The 19,626-nt window shown below is 46.4% G+C and overlaps 1 protein-coding gene across 1 annotated transcript in view; it reads right to left on the bottom strand.

Moving 5' to 3' along the window:
• Positions 1-3,929: 3,929 nt before the first annotated feature.
• Positions 3,930-19,626, bottom strand: part of IL17RC (interleukin 17 receptor C) — a 50,399-nt gene continuing 34,702 nt past the window's right edge. The window contains exons 14-19 of the mRNA XM_044301267.1: positions 17,335-17,453; positions 15,503-15,571; positions 14,135-14,186; positions 6,595-6,690; positions 5,579-5,614; positions 3,930-4,866 (exon numbers count right to left, since the gene is read on the bottom strand). Coding sequence (XP_044157202.1) covers positions 4,235-4,866; positions 5,579-5,614; positions 6,595-6,690; positions 14,135-14,186; positions 15,503-15,571; positions 17,335-17,453 — 1,004 coding nt within the window. The 3' untranslated portion in view covers positions 3,930-4,234. The remainder of the gene's footprint in view (positions 4,867-5,578; positions 5,615-6,594; positions 6,691-14,134; positions 14,187-15,502; positions 15,572-17,334; positions 17,454-19,626) is intronic.

The following is a 19,626-nucleotide window of genomic DNA, read 5'->3' as shown; positions in this document are numbered from 1 at the left end:
AGAAATTAAAAATGCACACGGAGTAACTTCTGTTTTGTTTTTTTTGCGGACCCATTGAAATGAATGGTTCCGCATAAGGCCCGTAAAAAAAAAAAAACGGAACGGACACAGAAACAAAATACGTTCTTGTGCATGAGCTCTTAACGGGGATGTCTCATCCTAACCTACATATCACCGGTTCAGATGCTGTTCTCATCTAGGCCACTAGGGGCCGCCAGTAAACCAGAAATGTCTTCTTCCAAATTGGCGCTGATTGTCGCCCTTTCAGATATTGACTGTGGTTGACGGGACCTTTTAACTAAATAAAGGGGTATTCCAATGATCCCCAAGCCACTGGATGGGCTCCGCTGTTTCTATATCCACAATCGCCTCTCCATTCGGACTCCTCCGCATCGCGGTCTTGTGGTTAGGGGGAACCATTCACCATTTGATTTGGATCGCAACGATCTGATCCCCCACCAATCTGGCGCTTGCATCCAGTTCATACTTCAGACTGGAGCACCCCTTTAAATATCCAACAAGTTTCCACTAATTTCTTCTTAAAGAGACAGTGTCGCCCAAACTAATGCAAATATTATTAGACTAAAAATAATAATACAGTATGTAAGATATACAAATTCTATAGGGACATCATTTTAGGGCAGTAGTCCCCTATTCTGTAGCTCCGACTCTGAATTTTGGTGGCGCAGTTACCTCTATTATAATGATAAGCTGCGGGTCGGAATTTGTGCCGTGTTTATCGGCTTTGCCTTTTGTTCTCCATGAATCTTTTATAAGTTGACAGAAAATCACATCATCGGATCCCTTCTAGTGTCGGTGGTAATGGAAAGCAGAACAGCTCCACCTAGTGGCTACTGTACTCTGAAAAATAAAAGACTAGTAGAACAGACGTGATAACTATTAGTTCCCCTCCTTACACAATTCCGTAGAGCGGTCCTCGCCAAAAAGAGAGAAGTAGCCGGACATGCCTAGACCACTGCAGTGAGAGGGATCACCTCCAAGCAAGAACTTAAAGGGGTTGTACTGAAGAAGAAGAAAAACATGGCTGCTTTTCGGCACCACCTCGCCTATCGTGTCTGGTATTTCCGCTCGGGTCTATTGAAGTGAATGGGGCTGAGCTGCAGTACCTCACACGACCTGTGGACAAGGGTGGCACTGTTTTTGGAAGAAAGCAGCCATGTTTTTCTAAACCTACCTCAGTAGCTTCATTGTTATGGTGTTTGTAAGTAACTTAAAGGGAACCCCTATACAGAGGCTGCTGGACCGCCTCAGACAGCGGGGCGGGGGCGACTGCTACCTCTGCACCCCCTATAGTGACGCCATCTAGCACATATATATATATATAGGTCCTGCATGGTTGATGATAACATGTAAGGGCGGATAGTAGGAGCCTAAATTGCTAGTACGATTTCCTCCATGTCTTTTTTATCTTTTTAAAGGGATATTCCCATCTCCGCCATCTTCTGTGGATGCCAGGGTGACCAGAGTAATGGGATCAGCCGAGGGGGCTGTGCTTTGCTGTTTCCGTAATTCCGGCCACAAAGACGGTTATTCCGAGGTATGAACGCAGCGTATAGTTATCACCTGGATCACATGTAGATGAAAGGGTTGATATACGATGTCTTCCTCGGTCACGTCCTCGTCCCTGTTATCAGTGACTTATGGTTGTGATTGGGGTCAAAGTTTAGAAGAATCGCCGAGGCTTGGTCTCCTCATGTGATCGTTACCTGGCCTAGGCGACCTTTGATCAGTCTGACTTGCATGTTAGGCAATTGCTCAAACCGCAATCCCCCGATGGACACCTATCATCAGGATCTATGTTCTAGCAGGAGCATTTCCAAAATAAGAGGGAGGGGGAGTCATCTGGTAGCGGATTTATATCTCAGGAGGCTTCAGGTGCATATTTTCTGTCGCTTTACACTCCGCTCGTACAGTCGTGTTTTACAAAATACTGCATGTTATATATAATAGGTAAATTCAGTCCCAGGTAGAAACAGTCTGCGGAATTGCCATTTGAGTAATTCCCAGATAACATTGTTTGTTTAAGGGAGTGCATCCCCACGGAATTCATTGTGAAGCCAGGTACAAAGGCTTGTAGGGCTAGCGCAGCCGAATGTAATGATACCTTTCACTTAGCGTTTCATTTCATCTGTATGCACATGGGCAGGTAAGTGCACCGAGGGCGGGCCCAAGTCACTGTGTGCACCTTTGCTCCGCCTGCTTTCTGATAGCCCTTCCCTCTCCTTCTTGATTGACAGGCGAGACGACTATGAAGAAACCTGACTCTGTCAAACAAGGAGAGGGAGCAGGAGGAGCAAGGGTGCACAGATTGGCTTGGGCCCGCCCTCAGTGCACTTAACTGCTCATCTGCATATAGATTAAAAGGAATGCTAAGTAAAAGGTATCTGAGCTAGCCCGACAAGGTATTGTGCTTGGTTACACAGAGAAACGCCCCTTTTAACACAAATTAGCATAAATCCCACCCACTTTCTGGTCCGGTCGTGGGACCGTCCTGTGAAAAGCAGGACTGTTGGCAGGTAATCTTTACTGATTTTAGCTTACTGATCCCTGCTCGCTTAAAAAACGGATGTAATGACATGGCGTCCATGTGGCGGCACATCACGTGACTGCAGCGATCAATACTGGTCCAAGCGGATGTCCTGTCTGTAAATGGTGCATGACTGGGACGGTGTAAAATCAATAAGGACTCATTCCGTTTTTACGGTCTGCAAATTGCGGATACCAGCCGTGTGCATTTCACATTTTACGGAACGGCCAGCCCTATGAGAAAAATAGCGGACAATAATATGACGGGTTCCATCTTTTTTGTGGGGCCGGGGAACGGAAGCATAGATGCGGAGAATGAGATGAATGGCTGGTTGCGGACTCAAATATAGGGTCGTGTGAATGGGCCCTTATTACAATTTTTTCCCACATAATATGGACATGAATGACCTCAGGGTACTGCACCAGCCAGGCCCGAGGCTCCAGATCGGCCAGACTAGAAGATGCCCCTGGCAGTCGCCCGTGCCGTCCCCGTCATACAATCCGTGACCTCGAGGAAACCGGACCCTGAGGTTAAAACAATCCTTGCATCGGGTTGTGACGTTCCGATAAGAGCAGCTTCACATCTAATCTCGTGAGAACGCACAGGGCTGGGTTCATTAACTTATCCTGGCGCTGATGGTTTGCATTAAATATTTCCATGGCCGTCATGTAGATTAGGTCTCACCCCTGGCGATCGATCGAGGTCTCTGTAGCGAGTGGCAATCACTTGATCAGTTAGATCTTCGTAGGTGGTGGAAAGTAGTGTATAGAGTCCAAGGACGTGGGGAATATGACATAACGATGACCATGTTAATAATAATAGCTTTTACATTTCTTGAGCAATCTCGCTGCTGATAGTACTTATTACGAAGTTGGGCTCGTTTTTAAGTTCTGATAAACCTCTGCTTTCTCTTGCCCACTGTAGAGGTGGCCACACACAAGGACCTACTTTGCCTACCTTTAGTCCCAGCCTAGGATGGTGGACGTATGACCATTAAGGACATGGGCAATGCACTACAGGGTGAGGCCTCTTGCACACGACTGCAAAACAGTCCTATCCTTGTCCGTAATACGGACAATAATAGGACATGTTCTATTTTTTGCGGAATGAAAATACAGACATACGGAAACGTAATGCACACGGAGTAACTTCCGATTTTTAAACTCACTATAAATGCCCACTTATGGGTAGGGCTTAAATAAGGCTGTCCCAGACAGCCTGAATTTTATGGAACTGAATTTGCTACACCACGTCAGGCTTGGTCCACATCTCGCGCATGCGCTGCATATAATGCCTTCTGCGCAGTGGCAGTTGCTGGGAGTCTTTTTAACTGCACTGAAATGCAACGAAAATAACAAAAATAAGGTTTTATTTCCTTCATTATTTTCTCATTATCATGACGATAATTTTCTTGAAATCCCAGGTGAGAGTCACAAATTAAGAAATAATTACAACAAAAATACATATACAGACAACAGCGAAAACAGTCACGTTTCATAGAAACAAATTGAGAAATTGCTGAACGCAGCGCCAGTCTCGTACCATTCCTGACTCATCAAGAGGAGCGGTCAGGACTTCTGGGCAACATCCCGGTTCCTTCAGCCCTTTAATTGAACACTGTTGTTCACTCGCTTCTGAGTCAAGTTTGTCCTTCAGCTTATGTGTACTTGCATCCTCCACCATATTTTATGAAACTTTACTTGGACTCTGCACTAAGGGCTGTAATTCCACCGCGACACTGCCTGTCAGTTTTGGTTTGTCCTTGCCGGACAGTCTCTCCCGGATTGTGTTGGAAAGTCTCTTTGCTTGCTTACGGCCAAGTTTTTTGACATTGACTCCTGCAATTTCCTTCAATAACTTTTCAAGACATAATGGTAACTCATAGATGGGGACTGATGTGAATGGTTCTGGGACAACATCCGGACAGGAGGGACTGAAAGTGGCAACAAGATAGCGCCCTTTGGCCTTCTGGTTGCAAAAATCAGACTGTACACAGTTTAGCACAGCTCCAAATGACTGGTAAGGATCCGGGTCCTTGTGTTGCGTTGCGTCCTGTGCCTGATATGCAATGTACCTCTTTCTGGCTCCTTCAGAGAAAAGGAGGATGATCAAGCCATTTTTCTCCAAAACTTTCGATTTTTGCTTGTGGTACCAAGGCAGGGGACCAATTTTACTCATATCAATACGATGCCACTGGTCCAAGACGACATCCAACTGGAGATCCTTCAAAGAAGAGGCAAATATTCTCACCAGGTCTTCATATTCTTCGTCATCAGGAGAATAGAGAATTAAGACTGAACGATTATTGAAGATTTCACCTGAGGAAAACAAAAATTGGATATTGGTCATTGACGTCATATACAGAGATGGGACTTACATTCAAAGGCTCCTACTCCAAAGATACGCATAAGACAGCAATGTTCCTTGAGAAGCTGCTGCTTTTTATCCTTGAGGAAACCCACTGGGATGTGACACACAAAAAATACATTGGGATGTAGTCTATTGCAAGCCCTTGACATTATCTAGCCCACCACTCCAGAAGAACTCTCAGGATAGGAAGCCATTCTATGTCTTGGGTGACACCACCATCCCAACAGGGCTCGAGAACTGGATGGTCCTCCAGAAGGGAGACTCAAACGGCTGTATCACATAATACAATGTAGATTCTGCAAGTCGAATGTTGTCTGAAATGTAGGGTGACAACAACGACGAGTTCCATGTTATGGTGCTCATAGTGGTCAAAGTGAGTAGTATGGGAGCCATTCTAATGTGAATGTAAGACCTACCCAGGCTAGGACCATCAAACATGACCTCTTGATGCATACCATGATGGTATTGCTGTTTATGGATAAGCATACTAATACAGCTCCGGGCTTGTAGGCATCTACCATAACAAGATAAGACCTGTGCACTAGCCAGGCACTGTATTCCAGGAAACTACAATTAATGATGCTGGGAACTCATTAAGGAACGTATTAGTTATCAATTTATGAGGATGACGGTAATTATAGCCTTATAATTAGTACTTACGGGGAGATTTTTCTGCAGTCATCGCCTTTAACCACTCTGCAAGACAAGAAACAAATAAATAAAAAAAATAAAAAAAAATAATTTAATTGCCTTCAGCAATCCGCTGATCTCATCTGGGAGGTTGTAGCTGGCTACACATTTTCCCTACAGCGGCCACTACAGGAGAAATGCAGTATTACACGGTGAATGCGAGACCCTGTGATTCCACGTGGGGCCAAGTCCGGTAGAAATCGAGGCAATCTTTCTTAGTGGCTGATCAGAATAGGAGCCACTTCTTTAGAGAGGTTCTCCATTCTGTCTCAGAGGGTGGTCCTGAGCGGGGGACCGCCGTCAATAATATCAATATTCCCTAACTAGGCATATGAACGTTTTTTTTCTCCGTAAGACAACCCCTCTACGGCCTCTTTCAGACTTGCGTTTCGGGAACACCCGCGATCTTTCCGCGCGAGTGCAAAAATTGTAATGCGTTTTGCACTCGCGTGAGAAAAATCGCGAATGTTTGGTACCCAAACCCGACCTTCTTCACAGAAGTTCGGGCTTGGGATCGGTGTTCTGTAGATTGCTATTATTTTCCCTTATAACCATGTTATAAGGGAAAATAATAATAATCGGGTCTCCATCCCGATCGTCTCCTAGCAACCGTGCGTGAAAATCGCACCGCATCCGCACTTGCTTGCGGATACTTGCGTTTTTCACGCAACCCCATTCATTTCTATGGGGCCTGTGTTCCGTGAAAAACGCACAAAATAGAGCATGCTGCGATTTTCACGGAACGCATAAGTGATGCGTGAAAATCACCGCTCATGTGAACAGCCCCATAGAAATGAATGGGTCGGTATTCAGTGCGGGTGCAATGCGTTCAACTCACGCATCGCATCCGCGCGGAAAACTCGCCCGTGTGAAAGGGGCCTAGGTAATTTAAACCTTTTAGGACGCCATTACAATGGGCATGTACACCCAAACATTGGGGAGGCATACTGTATATATACAGCACAATACTGTGACGTAAAACTTACTTATGAGATTCTCATTCTTTAGGAGTAAAACCAGCAGCACACAAGCGATGGCCAAGAGGCACAACACCCGGGACCAATTCCATCTGGACCTTATATCTGAAGAAACAGCAACACACGTAAAAATGATTAAATGCGCAAAATGTATGACAAGTAGTCACAAAACAATAGGGCATATTTACTAATACTGTGCGATGCTTCCATGCCCCTTGGAAAACAGTTCTGGTGCTTTTAGCTCCGTAAATCTCCCCCAGCGCAGCTGATCTTTATATTTATCTTTATAATATTCCAGCGTTTCTCCTGGATAGGTCATCTATGTCAGGTTGGTGGAGGCTCAGCCGCTGATGTAGCCCTCATGCACACGGCCGTTGTTTTGGTCCGCATCCGAGCCGCAGTTTTGGCGGCTCGGATGCGGACCCATTCACTTCAATGGGGCCGCAAAAGATGCGGACAGCACTCCGTGTGCTGTCCGCATGCGTTGCTCCGTTCCGTGATCCGCCAAAAAAATATAACATGTCCTATTCTTGTCCGCGCTTTACGGACAAGAATAGGCAGTTATATTAAAGGCTGTCCGTGCCGTTCCGCAAATTGCGGAACGGACACGGACGCCACCCGTGTTTTGCGGACCGCAAAACACACAATGGTCGTGTGCATGTAGCCTTATCCAAATGACTGCTAACCTGGAGGCATCCACTCCTGAAAGCATTCAGCGCATGCGCAGATACAGCAGCTTATGTATCTGCACAGGACAGGACGCCTCCAGGTCAGCGGGTAAATCCTCCATCTTCCTTCCTGGCAGCCACTGTTTAGAGGCAATGGATTGGGTGCTCCTGTAATAAATGAGAGGGATTGGGTTTACATAGGATGTATCCAGAAAGGTTATGGCGTTATACAGGTCCTTCTCAAAAAATTAGCATATTGTGATAAAGTTCATTATTTTCTGTAATGTACTGATAAACATTAGACTTTCATATATTTTGGATTCATTACACACCAACTGAAGTAGTTCAAGCCTTTTATTGTTTTAATATTGATGATTTTGGCATACAGCTCATGAAAACCCAAAATTCCTATCTCAAAAAATTAGCATATCATGAAAAGGTTCTCTAAACGAGCTATTAACCTAATCATCTGAATCAACTAATTAACTCTAAACACCTGCAAAAGATTCCTGAGGCTTTTAAAAACTCCCAGCCTGGTTCATTACTCCAAACCGCAATCATGGGTAAGACTGCCGACCTGACTGCTGTCCAGAAGGCCATCATTGACACCCTCAAGCAAGAGGGTAAGACACAGAAAGACATGTCTGAAGGAATAGGCTGTTCCCAGAGCGCTGTATCAAGGCCCCTCAGTGGGAAGTCTGTGGGAAGGAAAAAGTGTGGCAGAAAACGCTGCACAACGAGAAGAGGTGACCGGACCCTGAGGAAGATTGTGGAGAAGGACCGATTCCAGACCTTGGGGGACCTGCGGAAGCAGTGGACTGAGTCTGGAGTAGAAACATCCAGAGCCCCCGTGTACAGGCGTGTGCAGGACATGGGCTACAGGGGCCGCATTCCCCAGAAACAGCGGCAGAAGCGCCTGACCTGGGCTACAGAGAAGCAGCACTGGACTGTTGCATGTCATTCGGAAATCAAGGTGCCAGAGTCTGGAGGAAGACTGGGGAGAGGGAAATGCCAAAATGCCTGAAGTCCAGTGTCAAGTACCCACAGTCAGTGATGGTCTGGGGTGCCATGTCAGCTGCTGGTGTTGGTCCACTGTGTTTTATCAAGGGCAGGGTCAATGCAGCCGCTATCAGGAGATTGTGGAGCACTTCATGCTTCCATCTGCTGAAAAGCTTTATGGAGATGAAGATTTCATTTTTCAGCACGACCTGGCACCTGCTCACAGTGCCAACACCACTGGTAACTGGTTTACTGACCATGGTATTACTGGGCTCTATTGGCCTGCCAACTCTCCTGACCTGAACCCCATAGAGAATCTGTGGGATATTGGGAAGAGAAAGTTGAGAGACGCAAGACCCAACACTCTGGATGAACTTAAGGCCGCTATCGAAGCATCCTGGGCCTCCATAACACCTCAGCAGTGCCACAGGCTGATTGCCTCCATGCCACGCCGCATTGAAGCCTCCTGGGCCTCCATAACACCTCAGCAGTGCCACAGGCTGATGGCCTCCATGCCACGCCGCAGTGAAGCATCCTGGGCCTCCATAACACCTCAGCAGTGCCACAGGCTGATTGCCTCCATGCCACGCCGCATTGAAGCAGTCATTTCTGCAAAAGGATTCCCGACCAAGTATTGAGTGCATAACTGAACATAATTATTTGAAGGTTGACTTTTTTTGTATTAAAAACACTTTTCTTTTATTGGTCGGATGAAATATGCTAATTTTTTTAGATAGGAAATTTGGGTTTTCATGAGCTGTGGCCAAAAATCATCAATATTAAAACAATAAAAGGCTTGAACTACTTCAGTTGGTGTGTAATGAATCTAAAATATATGAAAGTCTAATGTTTATCAGTACATTACAGAAAATAATAAACTTTATCACAGTATGCTAATTTTTTGAGAAGGACCTGTAGAAGCTCTTGTAGAACATGGAAACCCCCTGTGGGGTGTAGGTGAAATCCTTCATGGCATTGTATGCAAAGAACCAGATAGCAAAAGTGAAAGAGAAAAATTGAAACGATTCCAAGAAATGATACTCCACCAGGAAAAGGAGGCACGAGACTCTGGGGAGATGGAGTTTGTGATTTCATTGACTACATGGCCGATAGTGACATTACTGTGTCTCACCTATAGCCCGGGATCACATAGTACTTCCACCTGGCCTTTATGGGGTACGTATAGCATCTATGCCCAGGGCTTACACTATGGAGAATGATACATGGTGCCATACTTTCCTGTGCTTTTTGGAGCCCCAGCTATGATAGCTACATCTCTTCTATGTGAGATAGCAGTTACACCAGGATCTTGGTGCCTCAGGGAGCCCAAAATATGGCTTCTCTGTAGTAGTGGACATAAAATAGAAGTGACCCCATAGCGAAGATCTAAATAGGTGCCCCCCATTATTGTGCCATCCAGGACAGTAAGGCCCAGTGCTTGTTCTTCCCTACATGCCCTTTCTATGACGCAGAAGGTCCTATTACACCTACAGACAACGCTAAGATCATCGCTACCAAGTGTTCATATGAGCGCTCGTTAGCGATGATCTGGCCGTGTAATACTGCCGCCGATTACCCGATGAACGAGCAAACTAATGGAGTCTTTCTTGGTATTTGGGGTCTGTCAATATGTTTAAAAATCTTAGTTTGCCGGCGGCAGATCATGCCGTGTAATTGGCACTCTGCTGCCGGCAAACAATCATTCAGTATAGGGACGGCATTAGCAATCACTCATCCCCATACTGGGGAGATGATCTCCTCCGCTAGCGAGCAGGCGATTGCCAGGAAGGAACGCTTCCCTGCTTAAGCCAGTTCCTCAGCCTTTTGTTTGCTAAGGGGAGTCCAGCACAGGTTCACACCACCTAATAGTAAAGGGAACAACCTCGGCCCCTCTTCTTGTAGGAGAATGGTCTGCCTCTATGGCTGTGATGGCTATCCTATCCAGCTCAGTGGCGGATCCAGGGGGGGGGCAACGGGGCAATTGCCCCCCCACCCCGAGCTGGCGGCGGCGGCAGCGGGGCACAGGGAGATGAGCGCTTCCATTGTGGAAGCGCTCATCTCCAGTCATCTGTATCGCCGTCCTCAGGACAGCGATACAGATGCCTGCCTGTTCTGCGGCAGGGAAGGGAGAGGCGTGTCCCTTTCCCTTCCTCTGATAGGCTGCCGGCCTAGTGCCTGCAGCCTATCAGAGGCCGGCGCAGGCGGCGCGATGACGTCATCGCGCTGCCTGAGCCATACAGCGTGAGACACAGGCCAGAAGAGGCCTGCATCGCATCGCTGACATGGAGGTAAGTATGTGTTTTTTTTATTTTTTATTATATACAATACTTTTACTGGGGGCGCTTATTACTGGCACAGGGGGGCTGTTATCACTGGGGGCACTTATTACTGGCACAGGGGGGCTGTTATCACTGGGGGCACTTATTACTGGCACAGGGGGGCTGTTATCAATTCACTGGGGGCTCTTATTACTGGCACAGGGGGGTTGTTATCACTGGGGGCACTTATTACTGGCACAGGGGGGCTGTTATCACTGGGGGCTCTTATTACTGGGGGCACTTATTACTGGCACAGGGGGGCTGTTATCACTGGGGGCTCTTATTACTGGCACAGGGGGGCTGTTATCACTGGGGGCTCTTATTACTGGCACAGGGGGGCTGTTATCACTGGGGGCTCTTATTACTGGCACAGGGGGGCTGTTATCACTGGGGGCACTTATTACTGGCACAGGGGGGCTGTTATCACTGGGGGCTCTTATTACTGGCACAGGGGGGCTGTTATCACTGGGGGCTCTTATTACTGGCACAGGGGGGCTGTTATTACTGGCACAGGGGGGCTGTTATTACTGGCACAGGGGGGCTGTTATCACTGGGGGCTCTTATTACTGGCACAGGGGGGCTGTTATCACTGGGGGCTCCTATTACTGGCACAGGGGGGCTGTTATCACTGGGGGCTCTTATTACTGGCACAGGGGGGCTGTTATCACTGGGGCCCCTTTTACTGGCACAGGGGGGCTGTTATCACTGGGGGCTCTTATTACTGGCACAGGGGGGCTCTTATCACTGGGGGCTCTTATTACTGGCACAGGGGGGCTCTTATCACTGGGGGCTCTTATTACTGGCACAGGGGGGCTGTTATCACTGGGGGCTCTTATTACTGGCACAGGGGGGCTGTTATTACTGGCACAGGGGGGCTGTTATTACTGGCACAGAGGGGCTGTTATTACTGGCACAGGGGGGCTGTTATTACTGGCACAGGGGGGCTGTTATTACTGGGGGATGTTATTACTGGCACAGAGGGGCTGTTATCACTGGGGGCTGTTATCACTGGGGGCTGTTATTACTGGCCCAGAGGGGCTCTTATTACTGGGGGCTGTTATTACTGGCAAAGGAGGGCTGTTATTACTGGGGGCTGTTATTACTGGCACAGGGGGGCTCTTATTACTGGGTGTGGAGCACTATGAGGTCATTTACTAGGGGCACTATATAGGGGTATTTTATACTGGGGCACTATGGGGACATTAGCTCAACTGGGGGCATTACAAGGGGGTATTTTTTGCACTGTCACATTATAAGGCAAATTATTTCTACTGGGGGGCATTATGGTGGGCTTTATTACTCCCCCATGGTATGACCCCCTAGTAGCAGCACCGGCCTATCCCTCTGCCCCTTCTCCAAATCCTTATTATAAAATCTTTCTCATTAGGATAAAACACAACATCAGCTCCGCCGAGCCCCCGGCCAAAGTGTGGAAGTGGCGTCCGAGATCCCCAAGGGTCAAGTCAAGTAATTGTAAGTTTTCATGTGAAATATGTTTGTTATACACATATAGCCTACACTGTGCCCGACAATATACAGTATACCGCTACACTGTGCCCCACAATATACAGTATACCTCTACACTGTGCCACACAATATACAGTATACCTCTACACTGTGCCCGACAATATACAGTATACCGCTACACTGTGCCCCACAATATACAGTATACCTCTACACTGTGCCACACAATATACAGTATACCTCTACACTTTGCCCCACAATATACAGTATACCTCTACACTGTGCCACACAATATACAGTATACCGCTACACTGTGCCCCACAATATACAGTATACCTCTACACTGTGCCACACAATATACAGTATACCTCTACACTTTGCCCCACAATATACAGTATACCTCTACACTGTGCCACACAATATACAGTATACCGCTACACTGTGCCCCACAATATACAGTATACCTCTACACTGTGCCACACAATATACAGTATACCGCTACACTGTGTAGTCTGTTCTATAAGTACCATTGTTTTGTGGCGGCGGACAGAAAATAATCTGAAAGTGCCCCTCCCGAGACCAGGCTCTGGATCCGCCACTGATCCAGCTGTGGTAAACCTACAACTCCCACGATGCACGCTTGCTTGGCTGTTCTCAGAACGCCATAGAAATGAATAGAGCATGCTGGGAGTTGTAGTTTCACAACAGCTGGAGTGCCGGAGGTTAGCCATCACTGCTCGGCTATGGTATGTATGCCTACAACCTGCTCTGTGGAGGTGACTGATAAGCTGATGGGTTTGACAGCTTGCACTTACTGAAGGAGATTGTAAAATTAAACATTTGATGAGATGTCCCAAAATGCCTCAATTTTATCAAAATGGTGGAATGATAAATTTGATACAACGGGCTAGACAAGTTAGGCCTCATGCACACGACAGTATTTTTTCACGGTCCGCAACACGGGGTTCCGATGTTCCGGGATCCGTGTCCGTTTTTTCTTCAGTGTGTCTTCCTTGATTTTTGGAGGATCACCAGACCAGAAAAGTGAAAAAAAAAAATCTAAGTCAAGTTTGCCTTGAAAATGATAGGAAAAAAACGAACATGGATCACAGACGCGAATGACAATCTTGTGTGCCTCCGTGTTTTTTCACAGACCCATTGACTTGAATGGGTCCGCGAACCGTTTTCCGGCAAAAAAATAGGACAGGTCTTTTTTTGACGGACAGGAAACACGGATTACAGACGCGGATGACAAAAGGTGCATTTTCTGAGTTTTCAACGGACCCATTGAAAGTTCCCTCGAGCAACAGGAACATTTTACATTTTAGAGGAACCAGACCTCACAATGAGCTGATTGTAATATGACTAGGAAGCGCTGCTAGATGTGGAAATATAATAGCAAATGACAGGCCCCTATTAAAGGCAAAGGATGTTCTGGGATTTTCCTGTCGGACCAAGTCGGGCATCAATTCAAATGTTGAGAGGTACTCATTTACCGTATATGCCTGTCCTGGTACACTGCAATACTTGGGCACGCAGCATGTGTCACGCCCAAAATCGCTGTGTAGCCTTAGGCTACTTTCACACTGGCGTTTTGGCTTTTTGTTTGTGAGATCCGATCAGGGCTCTCACACGCGGTCCAAAACGGATCAGTTTTGCCCTAATGCATTGTGAATGGATAAGGATCTGCTCAGAATGCATCAGTTTGCCTCCGATCAGTCTCCATTCCGCTCTGGAGGCTGCCTGCAGCGTTTTGCTGTCCGCCTGACGAAACTGAGCCAAACGGATCCGTCCTGACACACAATGTAAGTCAATGGGGACAGATCCGTTTTCTCTGACACAATCTGGCACAATAGAAAACGGATCCGTCTTGGCTATGTTACAGATAATACAAACGGATCCGTTCATGACGGATGAATGCGGTTGTATTATTGTAACGGATCCGTTTTTGCAGATCCATGACGGATCCGCCCAAAACGCGAGTGTGAAAGCAGCCTAAAGACCTGATCCTGCTGATATAGGTCATCAAATGGAATTGAGGACTGAACATGTATAAACATATCCACATAGATAAACCACTGTACCCTGCCACGTACTTACACTTAGCCACATTACAGGCGTAGAACTCACGATTTTCATCCAACTGGAAGATCTATAGAGAAAGATAATCATTGCGTCAACTACAGGAGCGAGTGGATGGGTATAGGGGGTCTCCCCTCCAAAATGAACTAATGACTGCACTGCATCATTATAACTAGGACACACGTAAAACAAATAATAAATGCCTCCCTTTGTGTTTCAGTTCCTCATCATGTTCAACATCTTTGCTGTCAGTGAATGGAAACACCTGCAACGACTTATATGTTACAGCTTAAAGTTTGTTACAATTGTATCCAGCCGAGGAAGTTCTGGGCGAAGTAAACAATCCGCACTCTAGGTTGACACATTTTACCCACACTGATACATTGTAGCAACTACCTGGATGGGAGAGAGATTTAGCTCACAAAGGATTGTCGAGGCAGGATACAATTGTAGCAAACTCTCAGCTGTATGGCTATAGATCTGTATGGGTTTCTGATCCTCTGGATGTAGACAAGGTCAAAGGGGTTGTCACCTTGAACATTGGTGGCATATATGGATATGCCACCAGGTGCAGTCCTACCTCTGGGACCTGCACCTATCTCTAGAACGGAGCACCCAAAGTTCAGGAGAGTGTACCGCACATGCGTGGTTGCCCTACATTTATTACAATGGCAACTCCAAAAATAACCGAGCGTCATCCTTGGCTATTTTTCGAAGTCCCACAGCAATGAGTGGAGAGTGCACTGCACAAGCGCAGCCACTGCTCCTTCCACTTCTATGAGACTGCTGGGATAGCCAAGCTCGGCTACTTTCTGCACTCCCCTAGAAATGAGTGGAGGAAGGTAGCGCATGCACTGTGCACTCTTGTTCTCTTTGGGATCTTTGTTCTACAGTTAGGTGCGGGTCCTAACATCTGACATTGGTGGCATATCCTAGCGATATGCATGTTCGAGGTGAGACAACCACTTTATCTTTTTCTTGACAGCAAGCAGAGATCTTGGTAACAGTGACTAATTGAAACACAAAGTATATTAGAAAGTATGGCTAGGCTATGCCATTAATGTCTGGGACCCATTCCTAGAGAGTGCACCACGCATGCACAGTGTCTTCTCTGACCCACTGCTATGAGACTTCCGAAAATAACTGAGCGCACCGGTTCCCATACTGGTGAATGGAAAGTGACGACACATGGAGCGCATACTTCAGCCTTCACTTCAGGGCCCAGTTCTGGAGATGTGAGCGGGTCTCAGAGTTTGGAACCACACTGACCAGACATTTATGGCATTACCTAGTGATATGCCATAAATTCTCTACATGGGATGTGACCCCTTTAAGCTTCACTGATGTAACACTGGAAAACCCTAAATCCAAGCCATGGTATCTTACCCTCACACACTGCTCTGTGATGATGTCCCCCACTATCTTCTGTTCCAGGAATTCCACTCCTCTTCTCATCTGGAGGCAGACAGAGGGTTAATATGAGCGTGCGCAACACATTTACTGTAAGGGTCCATTCACACTGTCCGTATGTGATCCGCAAAACACGGACACCGGCAATGTGCATTTTGCAGACTGCACATCGCCGGCACTCTCATAGACAATTGCGGACAGGAATAGGACATTCCGGCCCCATTAAAAATGAATGGGTCCGCCCCTGTTCCGCACAATTGCGGAACGGATGCGGTCCCATTTTGCGGACGTGTGAATGGACCCTTAGGCATTTCCATATTCTATAACTAATCTTCATCCTGGGTGCAATGGACAACAAAGTTTCCCATGTGAACTCAGCTGCTCATGGTGGGGATCGGGACCACTCCAATTTTTGCTAAGGCGTCCTGTGGTTATTTGTTAGCCGTATTCACAATATATTAAACCACAGAAGCAGGGTTATCTGAGGACTCAGAGGGTCACGAGAGGCCTCCCACACCAGGGTTACTCCACTTGACTACCGTAATGCAACTTCCTTTCCATCAGACCGACTTCTCTCTCATAGAGGCCAACGAATGAACTATAACGGAACCGCAGCACTGACAACATGCTTTAGTCATACACATTATTACACAATGTCAGTCTATAGGCAACTGCTCCTCTACGGCTCCCACTGTCTACAACATGTGGGGAAACCTACTGCTGATCCCTGGCCTAATAATCTATTCTCATATAGTTCCTAAAGAGGACCTTTCACCTCTCCTGACATGTCTGGTTTTCATAACTGCTTGCATCCCCATGAAATAACAGTTCTGGAGCATCTATTCTTTTAACTCTGTGTTGTGCCATTCCTCCATTATTCCTAGTAGACGTTTATGAATTAATTGCTAACAATTTGCAATGAAGGTCCAGAGGGGTGTTACTAGTTGGGGGGTGTCCCTGCACAGTCTGACAGTACTCAATCAGTGACAGAATGTGCAGAAACATACATGCATTGAAAACGCATTGCGCATTGCGTAAAAAGCTGAACGCAATCAAAGCAAAACTGACTGAACTTGCTTGCAAAATGGTGCGAGTTTCAGTGAACGCATCCGGACCTAATCCGTATCTCTCATGTGAACGAGGCCTAAGGGCATTATCCAGACAGTCCCTATGTTTTTGCCTGCAGACGAAGACTGAAAACTAAAAATGACCATAGAAAAAAAAACTAAAATTGGTCCCTTGTTGTAGGCGAGTCCGAATTGAGAGAAGACGGGGCAACGCCAGTAGACAGGGCCAACACACGCTACAACGGAAGTAGGCAGGGACAACACAATACCGTAGTGCAGCACAAAATACCGCCACAGGAAAACTAAACACATAAAATACTGCCCTATCACAATTCTGCGGATGGTGATAAAGTTGAATTCAGGAGGGCACTGTTGGCTGTTGGCTAGATGCATAAGTCCTTGATGCTCCAAGCATTATCTAAAGCTGAGAGCATGAGATTGATAGGTCCCTCGCTGACAGGGAGGGCTCAGGAGGCCCCCTCTGGAGATCATCACACCAGGAAATTCCTTTGTAGGGTCTATGACCAGTCTGCCCCTGAACACCTGTACAAGGATCTGGACTTTGCTGCAGGGGAACCACCAGGCCACTACCTCCTGGAGTCATGATTATTTTTCTCCCTCTTACACAACTTTTATAAGCACAGGTTATCACTTTATTTAGTTTGGGGTATCTTTTTACTACATTTGAATAAAGGTTACATTTTAGTAATTTGGGAAAGCAAAAGGAATAGTATCCAGCACCTGTTCAGTTGCTTCTTCCAGAGTAATGGTCTTGTTTTGTCCCACAAAGCAGAAAGAAGTGCTTTTGAGGTCATGCTTCAGGACGAGGACGTTGTCTTCATTCCGCTTTTGTCTTGACTCTGTGAACGGGGATAAATAACATTCTGGAATGACTGCGTCTATTTTTACTGGTGAAATAACTTAAAGTAATAAAACCGTAGTGCGGTGTTTTATAAGGTATGTTGGCTGTGAAATTTATGAGCTTGGAGTAAACTCATCCAAAATGTACTTCCTTCTAAATCCGTAGATTACCGGTGCACCCCCCTTTTCTTCCCATCTTACAGCCGTCTCAGATTTACGTTGGAGAAGAAGAACTGCAGCAGCATCCCCCTCCTCCTTGTCTGGTATGGCTCTATATAGTGTTAAGCAAATCGAACTCCACGTAGTGGAATTTGATCCAAATTTCAAGGGAAATTCGATTCACAGTGAAGCCGAATTTCCTCTAGCTTCGTGGTAGTGAATCGATTTTACCTGAATGACGGTACAAAATAAAAAAAAAATCCTACTTACCTCATCCATTTGATAGCAAAGAGCCGTCCGCCTCCATCTTGATTGAAGATCTCGCATGAAATCCTGTGCACGGTGATGTATGACATCATCACGCCAACGTGATGACATCATCACGGGCCGCACAAGATTTCGTGCTAGATCCTCAATTAAGATGGCGGCGGCTGGAGGTAAGTATGATTTTTGAATTTTTTTTTTACTGCCATTCAGGGAAAATCGATTCGCTACCACGAAGCAAGAGGAAATTAGGCTTCATGGCGAATCGAATTTTACTTGAAATTCGGATCGAATTCCGCTACATGGCGTTAGATTCGCTCAACACTATATATAGCCATATCAGACAAGGAGGAGGGGGATGCTGCTGCAGTTTCTCCTTTCCAATGTAAGTTTGAGGCGGCTGTAAGATGGGAAGAAAGGGGGGTGCACCGGAAATCTACGGGTTGACAAGGAGGTATATTTTGGATCAGTTCACTCCAAGCTCATAAATTTCACAGCCAACATACCTTTTTAATTTTACATTGTAATATTGCTATCAGATGCCGCGCTCAGCTATCAATGCGGCATCTGAGGGCTACAATGACGGGTGGGGGGGGGGGAGGGGGGCAATCGCCGCTCCCTATCATTGCATCCACTACTTACAAAGAAATGCAGCCAAAGTAATTTAGTGAAGCAGCCGAATTTTTCAATACTTCGTTCATCTCTAGCCTTAAACATTACACTTCATCAGCAGACACCACAGATCTGATAGGATCTGACAATTGGAGGAGTGTTTAAACTAGGGACTGGGGGGGAGGGTTATTACATTACAGGACGGGAAGATAGTGCAGATAGAGACCGGGGGCAAGATAATGGGACTGGGGGAGGAATGGAAGGAGGGACTAGAACAGCTCAGAAGGAAAAGTGTAGGGTAAAAGATATACTTAAACCTTTTTAATGTATGTATACTAATGGCAGAAGCCTGACTAATAAAACTGGTGAACTGGAATTAGTGATGTGTGAGGAGAACTATGACATAGTGGGAATAACTGAGACACGACTGGATGATGGCTAGGACAGTGGGAATAACTGAGACATGGCTGGATGATAGCTTTGAGAGTGGGAATAACTGAGACACGGCTATATGATAGCTATGACATAGTGGGAATAACTGAGACACGGCTGGATGATGGCTATGAGAGTGGGAATAACTGAGACACGGCTGTATGATAGCTATGACATAGTGGGAATAACTGAGACACGGCTGGATGATGGCTATGACTGGGCGGTTAATGTACAGTCTGTTTAGAAAGAATCGTCAAAACCGGAGAGGGGGAGGGGTCTGCCTTTATGTAAAGTCCTGTCTAAAACCCACAGTCTGAGAAGATGTGAGGGACATGAACATGTGGAGTCACTGTGGGTAGAAATACATGGAGGCAAAAACTATAATAAATTACTAATAGGAGTTTACTATAAACCACCTAATATACCAGAGTCCACAGAAAATCTGCTACTAAATGAGATAGACGAGGCGGCAAATCATAATGAGGTGGTTATTATGGGGGACTTCAACTACCCAGATATAGACTGGGAAACTGAAACTTGTATATCTCATAAAGGAAACAGGTTCTTGGCAATAACCAAAGACAATTACCTCTCCCAACTGGTTCAGGACCCGACTAGAGGGACGGCCATACTGGACTTAGTGTTAACCAATAGGCCTGACAGAACAACAGACGTGCAGGTCGGGGGACACCTGGGAAATAGTGA

The sequence above is a fragment of the Bufo gargarizans genome, chromosome 7 (assembly GCF_014858855.1).
Source record: "Bufo gargarizans isolate SCDJY-AF-19 chromosome 7, ASM1485885v1, whole genome shotgun sequence".
Lineage (NCBI taxonomy): Eukaryota > Metazoa > Chordata > Amphibia > Anura > Bufonidae > Bufo > Bufo gargarizans.
This window is presented reverse-complemented; position numbering and strand designations above follow the sequence as displayed.